A 12,277-nucleotide genomic window follows, 5' to 3' on the forward strand; every position below is an offset into this window, starting at 1 on the left:
CAAGTGTCTATTTTATAAATGACCCCCAAAGGAAGAACTGCTTTCCACTTCACGTGCTGCTTTCTCCCTTCATGTTTTATGAAACTAAAATCCCTCACAAAGTGAATACACCTTACAGTCATAAGAAAGACTACCCAATGTGCCCTCATCATATCTTACTTTTTACTCTGTTCCATGAGATTCAAGAACACTAAATGTGTGTATGTGTGTGTGTGTGTGTGTGTGTGTGTGTGTAATTAGGGAGTGGTACTTGCTGCCTTTTTATCCTCCATTTGTTCTCTATTTAAACCTGGTGTACAGTTATTTCTGTAAAGTAGGAAACTAGGAAATTCAGAAAATAGATCTCTCTGCTCAATTGAGAGCTTGTAAAAATAACCAGAAAAGTTAAAAACAAGGAGAGAAGATACTTCACTGCAGCATTATTTCCAAACTGAAGCCAATGCAATATCAAATTAACTTAGGTGATGGGAAGAGAATGGTATAACCATAACCATATGGTCCTCCCACAACAGATCATAATTTCCTAACCCCTAATTTCTTTGAGACAAGAACTTTTCTGGCTTGAAGGCTGAGATTCTTCCTACAGTGTAGCCCAATCCCTAGATGAAATTAAAACACTAGATATGAGGACATGGCAAGAGGTTAAGAAAAGCACCATATAATCTTGATTATTTAAACTTCTATGATATTAAAAGGGTGGTAGGGGAGGTGGGTGGTGAAGACAGGCTATGAATTCTTTGTCATAAACACAACCGTTTAAATTAAAAATACACTGAAAAATGGGCAAAGGATCTGAATAGCCATTTCTCCAAAGAAAATATACAAAACAAGAGATTAAAAAAAGATGTTCAACATCATAAGTCATCAGAGAAATGCACATCAAAACCAAAATGAGATACTACTTCACACCCAGTAGGATAACTATAATTTAAAAAAAAAAATGGAAAGTTAACAAGTGTTGGAGAAATTGGATGGTGAAGAAAGAAAGAAAGAAAGAAGGAAAAAAAAAAAGAAAGTCAAAAACTATTTTCTTCATACATTGCTGGTAGAAATGTAAAATGGTACAGTCACTTTGGAAAACAGCTTAACAATTCCTCAAAAAGTTAAACACAGAGTTACCATATAACTGAACAATTCCACCCAGATATATGCTCAGGAAATTTGAAAACATATATCCACACAAAAAAACTTTTAAATTAATGTTCACACCAGCATTATTCATAATCGTCAAAAAGTGAAACCAATCTGAACATCAACTTATGAATGAACAAAATGTGGTATATCTATGTCATGCAATATTACACAGCTATTAAAAAGATTAAGTATTGATACATCCTATAACATGAATGAACCTTTTAAACATTATACTAAGGGAAAGAAGCCAGATACAAAAGGCCACATATTGTGTGATTTTATTTATATGAAACAGCCAGAAGAGGAAAGTCCATAAAGAAAGAAAGTAGATTAATGGTTGCCAGGAACTGGGGGACAGAATGAGGATGATTGCTAATGGGTATAGTGTTTCTTTCTGTGATGATGAAAATGTCCTGAAATTAGGCAGTGGTGATGGTTGCACAACTCTGTGAATATACTAAAAACCACTGTGTTGTACAGGTTTAAAAGGGCAAATTTTATGGTATGTGAATTATATCTCAATTTAAAAAAAAAAAAAAAAAAAAGGAAAAAGAAAGCCAAAAACTATTTTTAGGGGAAATTCAGCTTGAAATAACAACAAAAAAATCAGTACATCAATATAAAGGCATATCATATAAGCAGATACAAATGCATCTCAACACATTTGATTTGATAAAAAAAATGTGAACGATTCAGTGTTACCACCACTGAGAAAGACAGCTGTCATTCTAGCAAAGAGTTACGCTTCTCAGGCACAGAAATTAAGAGTACAGCCAATAGGAAGAAAGACCTAAATCAAGAATCTGGCTTTAACACTTTCTAACTTCACTGAATTGAAGGCTGAACCTTCTATTATATATTGAAAAAGCCAGAGTGACATTGTTCCAAGGGGAGGCACTAGAAGGACTAGCAAATATGCAGATTCCTAGGTCCTACCCCTGGAGACTCTGATTCAGTAGTTCTGGGTGGCGTCTGAGAATCTCATTTCTAACTGGTTCTTGGTTGATGCTGCAGCTGTCCCAAGAACCCTACTTTATGGAACAATGGCTTGGATAACATGATATTCTATTTGCTCAGTTCCTTAAAATAAAATAAAAAAGTGAATTACCTCATTTTGGGGCTAGTTTTAGAAACTATGATACCTTTTGAGGAAAATTAAGGAGCAATATGATATAACAACTAGCATTTACTAAGTGCTTACTTAAATATGAGGCACTGTTCTAAATACTTTTACACAGATCTACTTTATCTAATCCTTCTGACCACCTTATGAAGTAGGTAACTCTTCTCTCCCCATTTTATAAATAAGAAAAGCAAGCCCCACAGAGGTTGAGTAATTTGTCGAACATTATATAGTCTGTGTTTGCCTACATATGTACTGCTGAAAACTTTTAAATCGAGAATTCATAGTATCTCAAGTTGAAATAACTGTACATATGTGCCGTGTGTTATCAGCTAAAGATAAAATGAGATTATTCTTTGCAAGCCTCAAAAATTCTAGAAATATGAAAATCAGAAAAGGAACATTTTACTGAAAAACAAAATTCCTCTTTTCTATTTTATAAACATAATATTAATTTTTTTCAAAATGGTAATCAGTCTTCTCTTTAAAGGAACATTTAATGAATTTCATATAATCTGGCTTCGTATAATTGAAATTATCTTATTCTAGCCACTTCCTCTATAATTAAGGGGAATAATAGCCCAAATTCCTAAAAGACAAATTTAACTTTTATTTTAAAATCATATAGTGATAGAAGTGCTTATGAGTCAAAATCATTTTAAACATCATTTGGTTAATGGAGGATCTTCTACTGAAAGATTAATGGGTAAAGATTACATACCTTGTTTTTAAAATAAACCTCAATTGGCAAAATGAAACCAGCATACCCAGATTCTTCTACTTTGTAAGGTGGATCTTTGCACACTGCAACATTAAAAAAGAAAACAGGTAAGATGAGGATAATAAACAAAAAGACATTCCTCTTTAAAAAGAAAAAAAAAGACAGACAATCCCATTCTACCATCTAGATCACACCCAATTTTCACAGCCCCTTACCAACCGTCCAGTTTAGTCTCTGATCTATTTTTTAGTTCTACTCCAGAATCTATGTATCAATAATTTTTCCTATGTAAAGTAAACGTGTAAGTTATTTATTCAAATCCTGATGGAGGCTGGTCTATGATAGTCATTCATGTTCATTAACGAGTGATCTTCAGTTGTTATCACCCTACTCTAAATCTTTAGGGAAACTGAGGCCAGCTCCTTATGACCCAAAGCTCAAAAGTAACTATAAGTTTCCTAACAAAAGTACTGTCTAGCCTTTGATGCAAATCACTCCCCACTGCTCACTTATCTGAGATTCTTGACTTCTGTGCAGCCACCCTCCTTCCTTAGGAAATCCCCAAACCCAGAATCTCTCAATGTTATTGATACACATTAAGACTCATTACCTCTCCACTTTCCCCTCAAATAAGAATGTTTACTGAAGTACTGGTATACGTACACATACTTAAAATCTAATCACATCAGAAGAATACACAAGAAACAACAGGCTTTTATATTTCTCGTGGAGTTAGAAACCTCTTGGAGAATGAGAGATCCTAAGAAGCTAAATAAGATTTTATCTCACTAAAATTTTCAATAAACCAAAATCAGTCCTGAGTCAACTGAAATCATTCCAGTTAAGGCCGCATTTTGGTAGTATCACAAAGTAAAAATGGATATGCTGAATATCAAGGCCACGTACCCTGGAGCCCCAGGAACTCTGTAGCAGCTCCAGCTTACTGTCCCATTGTCACCTACCCAAACCCTTGTGCTTTATTCCAATGCACTGATTCCTCCCCAATGTGCCCAGCAATTGCCACCTGCACCAGGTCCTCCTGCTACTGCTTCACATTACATCTTGAGGCTACTCTTACTATTCTCTGCTACTGCAAATTCCAAATTCTTCACAAGGCCCTTCTAGACCACAGAGTACTATCATCTCTTCTCCTTTTACCTTCCAAAGCATTAACTGTCTGAATCATTGCTTTGATACACAACAGAGTTCCTTATGACCATATATTTAAGAATTTCATCTGCTAATTTCCTTTCACTTCTCAAGGACAAAAAAGTGGTTTACCTCAGGGAGATAGAGAATGTCAAGGGCTCAGGTTACAGCAGCCAGTACACTTGGGTGCCAATCAGGGATCCACCTCAGCCTAGGCAAGTTATTAATACCTCTGAAAAATTACTTCACCTCTCTGAACCTTGAGTTCCTCTTCTAGATAGTGTGAAAATTCAACAGGGTGATTGTTATAGACTGAATGGTTGTATCTCTCCAAAACTCATAAATTGAAATCCTAACACCTAACGGTAATGGTATTAGTATATGGGACCTCTGGGAGACGCTTAGGTCATGAGGGTGGAAGCCCTTGGGAACGGAATTAGTGCCCCAGAGAGCTCTCTCACCCCTTCCATCATGTGAGGACATAGAGAGAAGATGGCAGTCTGCAACCCTGAAAGGTCCCTTACCAGAACCCAACCACGCTGGCACCCTGGCCTGGGACTTTCAGTCTCCAGAACTGTGAGAAGTAAACGTCCATTGTTTACACGCCATCCTCTAGTCTATGGTACTTTGTTACAGCAGCCTGAATGGACTGCAATAGTGATATGTGTAAAAGATACAGCACAGGGTCTGGCATACAGAAATTCTCAACAAGTGACTCCAGCAAAGCAGAAAAATCTAACCCTAAAATATCCAATCACCATACAGCCTTCTCAGATGAAAATTTTAAAAAAGGCATCAAGTAGAAAGCCCTGGATTTAAATCAGAAGACTCAGGTCCACCTCCTGCATTGAAGAGTCTCTAGATAGCCTACTTTTTCCTTTAAAAGAGAGGAAACACCATCTAAACATATGTAAGCATGGCCGTCAACATAAAAGGAGAATATATATATGGGGAAATAGAAGCATGAGGCATTTTCATTACAGAAAATAATGTTGATATAATGTACATGAAAATTGGTTAGACAGTCCACAAGCGCAAACATGGTTACAAAGAGGTACACTGAAGGCAGAATTTTAACATGTGACAGTCTCCTTTAGCCCACCTAAATTTCCCCAAACTGAAATCAGAAAAAGTAAATCAGGAATGAGACATCTCACTTGATCCTATGTTTTTCTAAAGAAAAATGAAAAAGCAAAAGGACCTGCAGTGGCTTCAGTCTTGCATTCACTGTCCACCTGTCAACCTGTCATGAATATTCAAATACCCTGAACACCGGGGAGAAGAGGAGGTTGCCACTAAATGCACTGAGCAGCCCCCACCCCACCCCCGCTAGAAGACTAGTGTTACACCCATGACATTTCCAGGTTGCCGAGTCCCTTTCCAGAACAGCAGTTTCAGTGTCCAGGTTGCTTGAAATTAATCATGCCAATGTCATTTGAAGGAAGTTTATTTTGTGGGCTGCTGCACATTCCAGAGAAGTTATAGCTGTTCCTCTGTACACCCTTTTGTATAATTCATTTTCTCTATTCTGAATGCAAATTACTCTCCTATTATAGGAAACAGTTGTTACTGAGCACATCTTACAGTTGAAGGTCTTTGGATTTTTTTCCCCACTCCTTAAAGGAAATGGTATGCTATGTATTAATATTCTATAGAAGTCTGGTTTTATAAGAAACTCTTTACCAACTTATACCTCAATTATTTTTAAATGCAATATTTTCATCAATAACAATGAACAATGTCTGAAAAGCACTCTGAGTTCTTAATTAGAAGCAAACAATAGAAACTTTCTACACATAATAAACAGACCAGAAAATTGGTAGCAACATAAATAGAAACTCACAGTTCTAATCTGAAGAAAGTCAAATTAGTGGAAGTTGTCTATTTATGATCAGAATCATTAACATGAGTTTCTAAATTAGTTCCAAAAAAGAAACAAATTAAAACTAAGAAACATTTTAGCCAGTAGAGATGATACATTAGACATAAAGTAATTATTTTTAAACTAGCAGAACCATGTTTGGGAGGGATCACCTTCTGTCACTCAGCAACATTTCACTGGAAGTCCCTTCTCTATGATCACTGGTCACTGCATTGAATTTAAGAGATCTAAGCATCCTAAGTCCTTCATTCTTCCGTTTGATTGACCAAGAATCAGATAATCCTTAAGATCCAGGTAATAAAAGTCCAAGTTTCAGAAGTTATTGAAGAGATAGTCACCTTTAGAAACCACCTAAAATCTTTTTAGAATAAAATGAGAATATTTACTTTTAAATTCTAATATTCTATTAATATGCATTTGCATTCTGGCATATTAATTGAATCATTGAAAGGCTTTATTCCTCTGTCAAAACCCAGCCCAGATGTCAGCTCTTTCAGAACATCTCCCTTGTTCCTCCTCCACGCTTCTCCTGTTGCACTGAACAGGTTGGCAGATAATAGTCATTCACCTCCAACTCCTTCACTACACTGAGCCCCTCGAAGTCAGCAACCACATTATTATTCACATCTGTAACTCCCGGCAAAAACACTGAGCCAAATAGGTACTCAGCAAGTGTTTGTCGAATTGAATTTTTTAAAGAGTCATGCTGTCCCCTCCCTCACTGATTTGCCATTGCCAAAGAGGTTGCTTTCCAATAGCAGTGATGAGTTCACATGAGCCAATCAAACTCTTCTCTAAACAACCTACAATCAATATAAACCTTAAAACATTGGTACAGGATATAGAGAGCATTGTCACAGAGGGGTCTTCTCTTGAAAACTAAGTACCCAATGTGCAATTGGTTTCTAATTCTGACAGTACCGTATTTTAAGCAATTGAGTTAGTCAATTGGGCCAGAAGAACTCCTAAGACCATTTTGAAAGTAACATTCTACAGTCATAAGTAACAGCTCCCCTCTCCTCTCCTTTCACACATTAATATCTAGGAACTCCAAGGTTCTAAATGGGAGACGTTTCTAAAACTCTCCTTGTTCAAGTAATCACATGTATCATGTAAGTCTATCAGCACACAATACCCAAAATTCATGCCTGAAAGAGACAGATCAAATTTTTATAAAAAATTAGTAATTGAACTTTTTTCCCCCTAAAATAGCTTTTCAAAATAATAGGCACAATACAGATTCAAATATATAATACATAGTAGAATGCTAGCTATATACATTGACCATTAATCTATTTCATTTTTTAGTTAAAAAAAGCACACAAAATCACCATTTTTTATGGCTGAGTATACTACATGGTATACATATACCACATTTTACTAATCCACTAAGTAAAACTCAACGGAAATCAAGTAGGTGGGAGGGGAGGAGAGGATGGGTAAATTCACACCTAATGGGTACAATGCACACTATCTGGGTGACAGGCACACTTGTAACTTATAACTTTGACTCAAACTGTACAAAAGCAAATTATGTAACCAAAACGTGTGTACTCCTGGTAATATTCTGAAATTTTAAAAAAAGTACACAACAAATAAAAATACATGGAAAGGAAAAAAAGGCCATGATTTAGCCAATTCAGAATAAGTTAAATCCTTATTTACTTAGTGAAATTTTTAATATTCTCTTTTAGGAGAAAAAGATTTGAAAAAGAGCTATGCTTAGTACAAAGAAATAAATGCTCCTTAGATGAATAAATGAATTTGAGCTTACATAATAAATTACACACACATATACAATAAATAAATTTAATAACCATAATAATAGGATCCATTTTTCAGCACCAAACCAGGGGGGAAAAAAAAACCTATGCCAAATCCACAAGACCTTCTTCATTTAACCTTTAGAAATACCATTAGGCAAATGAATAAAAAGGGATTTTCCCCAAACCTCAGGAAAACAGCTGGTAGTTTCCTCTCCAGAGCATCTCTCCGGTCTGTTTGCTCAGACACTATGATTTATGCACATGTGAATACTTTTGTAAAGGACATGGCCCAGTTGCCCATTGATAATTATTGGTTTTACTGTATTTACCACACAGAGCCCTTCAGGAAGGAAACACACCACTCTCTCTCTCTATATATAGACTGGTTATTACTACTGCTTTGTGCCAATATCCCTTCCAGCTTGAGGATTTTGGACTCCCTCTCTTCCTGCTACAGTTCCACCACATCAGAGCCCTGAGGAATGGGGAAAACAGGGTCTTACATAGCCCATCTCACTGCCCTAAACAATTCTGCTCGAGCGTCTAGAAGTCTGAGCACCAGGGGGTAGCTCACCGCACTGCCTTTACACTAGTGACATTTCGAAAAGAACAACAGCTGGGTTTTGTTTTTGTATTTATAAGCACACACATGCACGCACACACACAAAGACTCACCACTGCTTCTATTCAGCCCATTTCAAAACAGATTATTTCTTTAAAAACAATAAAAAAATGTTTTTTCCCCTTTATGTTTTATTATTTCCTCCAATTCCCTGAAAAAGAATTAAAGATTACATCAGGCAAATTTTGAGTTGTGCTGTTTTTGTCTTGTTCATTTATTTAATCCAAATGCAAATTTAAAAACCTAATTGTTTCCTATGTAATAAAGAACTGTAGCCATACAAGATAACTGTCTAACTTTCATAAAGTGTTAAAGACACAAATTAGCTAGCGGAGTAGATGTGGACCACCTGTGTACCTCCTCCAGATTCACCACTCAAGGACCAACTCATAGCACCTCCTTTAGACAGCCTTCTGCCAATATTCCAGAACAAAATGGTAGTTTCTCTGTTCTTCCACCTTTTTCTCATTGCATCGTATGAGCTCATCCTAATGTATCTGCTACCATCAAGGCCCCCTGATCACCCCCCCTGCTTAATTTTGAGCTTTCCAAGGGTTAAAGCGGTGTCTCATGCCTCCTCTTATCTTTGAGCCCAGACCACCATTTACAAAGTTAAATTAATGAAACAACTTTAGCACAAGCTTCAAAGGAAGGGATAGATAAAGCCTCTTAGTTGAGAAGACAGTATTCATGGCCTGGATGGGAAGCGAAAGTATGAGCAAAGGTATTAGGAAAGTAAAACTTAGCATACTCAGATAGTACAAGCAGAAACACTGAAAATGAGGGGGAAAAACAGATAATACAAATAAAGTTTATACTTGTATAGAGAGCCTTATGTCATACACCCTCCTCAGAAATTCATGTCAAAATCCAAGTAGGAAAAAATGGATTGCATACACAAAAGAAGGATCATTAAGTTTGAAATGTTACAGAAAACCTCTAGATTTGGAATAAGAATTCAAGACTCCAAATTGGCCACATTGCAAAAATCATAATGATGATATGTAAAAACAACTTCATTGTTAGTCTTAGAATCCTTACTTACAGATTCAGAATATCCCTAAGCTCTCTCTCCAGAGGGGGAAGGGCAGAGGTGTTAAACATATGCACAACATTTTTAGTTTTCTGAGGAGTTTTACTAGAGTTAGCCAAGCCCAGGAAGCTGATGTTAGGTCAACACATTGCATCCTGAGGGAATATAACAGCAATTTTAAAGCAGGACAGGCTTCACAATCGTTTCTTCACGGGACATAGAATAAACGAGCCATCAAAATACAGCATTGCCCAAAACTAGATAACATTATGAATTGTTAGGAAATATTAAATATAATTCCTCAAGCTTACATCGTTCACTAAAATTGATAACACTTCTCCTAGCAACTTGCCCTGAGTTCCCTCAATATAACTCAGTATATGGAATTGCTTCAAATGATTAGCCTAGTGGAAATGTATTTCCAGGTTAATTCAATGGGAAATAGCAAAACTGTATTTTCAGAGAAAGTCTGACCTGGAGACAAACCTGATTTTTTTTTTAACTGAGAATTATTCAAATGGAAAAATCTTGAGATTTCTATTCAATGATGATTATCATTTTTGTAAAGTTAAACTTTGGGCAAAATAGTCATCTTTCAGAAGGTCCAGCTGGAAAAACAACATTAGCTACACAGAAAATGATCTTCTAGGAAAGTAGGAACTGCTTCCAATATTTGGCAGGAACATCTTCATTTCAGGGTATACTACTACATCCTAAAAGCTTGTCAATCTGAAAAAACAGTTGTTCTTAATGGCTTTTTATTTTTTAATAAAATATATAAAAAATTATCGAAGAATCCCACTTCCTAAAATAATCTATATGTAGCCAAAATAACCCTTGGGACAGCCCTTGCATCACAGTTTTTCCCAGATTTCCATGCACTTCATTTGGCCCAGCTATTGCTAAGACTGCTGTTGCTTTTTATTTAGAGAGGTAAAAAAAGAAAGTTAATGTCTTCATTTATAAAATTATCCTATATCTCATTAATATTAACTCATTTTTTTCTCAATATTAGCATAATTGATTGAATTCAACAGGTACTACATACTCTTAGGCCCACAAAGATACAGCCGCATCCTGCTCTCAGTCTAGCCAGAGACTGACATCTGCTAAGTTCTTTTCTAAGGACTGGGGACAGAGCAAACTATAACTGATAGTATCCCTGTACTTATTAAATATATATCCATGGCTGGGAGGCAAAGAGGAAGAGGAGGAGGGAAGAAAGAGAACATGCATACAAGAAAGCATCGAGATAGAAAATATTGAGTAAATAGTGCTACATGAAAATAACACAGTATTGAATAATAAATGCTATGGTGAAAATTAAACAGGCTGATGTGACAAGGAGAATGGGAACTCCTTTTTATTTTAGAATCATAGTCCTTCTCTGAGAAGGCGACATTTAAGCTAAGACCTGAAAGGAAATAAGAAGCAGGCTATTTTTTGGCCTGGCAGGAAAAAAAAAATGATATTTATGTTGCTTACAGAGGAAGATGGGTAAACAACCTAAAGAAGGCCTGTCTTTACATTCGCCTCCAGCGCTCCCTAGCCCCTTCCCTGATTTTTCCTCTCTAACTGAGGTGAAGGCCACTTCCTCCTTCCTAAACATTTGCTACTTGTACTCCTCTTCCATTCTGAATTCACCATTTGACACCCACACAGGTTTGGCTCTTATGATTTCCAACTCGTTTCTCATATCTTAAATTCTCCCAATGTTATAAACTCCCAAGTGTTTATAATGATTCTTCATTATAAAGATTTTTGTAATCAGATCTAATTCTTGGGAATTTGTATAACAATTTTAAATGATAGACTTTTTAAAAAATCTGCCCCTTGAAATTGCAGAGTTCCTGAACACAATACAGAAGGAAGCATCTGGACTAAGGAATACCAAACCATAAAAAGCAGTGGATTTTAAGTACAATTTGAGAAAAGGAAAGATTACAAGTGAAAAGCTTTCTACTCAAGGGAAGGAAATAGTGTTTCAAGGAAAAAGATTACATGGTTCAGAAGAGAAAGGAAAAGTACAAGAATGATCACATTTGAAATATTAATATACAATAGTTCTAATTTTCTCAAACATATGTTCATATTAAAAGGATATTTTTTGAATAAAATTATTTTCTTTTTAAAAATGCATAGTGTATAAGCGTCACTGTTAAATGCACTATATCCGTATTCTCTTACATAGCATAAATTTCATTTTTGATTCTGACCCTTTAATAAGTATTTTCTCCAATGCAGAGGACAATGAAATGGTGTTCTACACAAGAGAGCCATCAACTGCATTAGCATGACAGAAATGGCAATGTGTTATAAAACAATCAAATATAATAAATCAAAGTTAAAAACTCATTTCCTATTTTTTAAAAATCACCTAAGAGACTATCACAACCTAACTTCACAGAGACACAAAAAAATAATGATACAACAAAAGAAAATTATCCAATTTTTCTCTTTACAGTTAATTTTTGCTTTATTCCCTTTTCCATAGAAAAAATAAATGCTTGCAGGGAAGGATCCAAACTGTCCTAACTTTAGAGGAAGGATTAAGAAAAAGATTTATTTCCAGCATTTAATGGGCTATATATTTTTTCTCCCGTATGGCATTTGGCACAGCAATAGCCTATTCTAAGTATCCTAATTGATTTAAGCTCCATTACACATTAAAAACAAAGACAGAATGAGGGTGATGCTAATATGACAACTCTTTATACAAGGTGTATACAGGAATGTGGTTCCTGTGTAGCCTGACACTCTTTCAATCTTCTCAAATAAACCAGGGAAAATCCAGTATCTCCTTCTAAAGCAAAAGTCTTCAAACTGTGTTCCAAGAGACTCTACATC

General features: G+C 35.8%; 1 protein-coding gene across 2 annotated transcripts in view; it reads right to left on the reverse strand.

Annotated features, from left to right (window-relative positions):
- The window catches only part of MLLT3 (MLLT3 super elongation complex subunit), a 249,900-nt gene that overhangs the window by 104,810 nt on the left and 132,813 nt on the right, over positions 1-12,277 (reverse strand). For both annotated transcript variants that reach the window (XM_069474240.1, XM_069474242.1), the window contains exon 3: positions 2,979-3,061. In XM_069474240.1, coding sequence (XP_069330341.1) covers positions 2,979-3,061 — 83 coding nt within the window. The remainder of the gene's footprint in view (positions 1-2,978; positions 3,062-12,277) is intronic.

This window comes from Eulemur rufifrons, chromosome 7 (genome assembly GCF_041146395.1).
Source record: "Eulemur rufifrons isolate Redbay chromosome 7, OSU_ERuf_1, whole genome shotgun sequence".
NCBI lineage: Eukaryota > Metazoa > Chordata > Mammalia > Primates > Lemuridae > Eulemur > Eulemur rufifrons.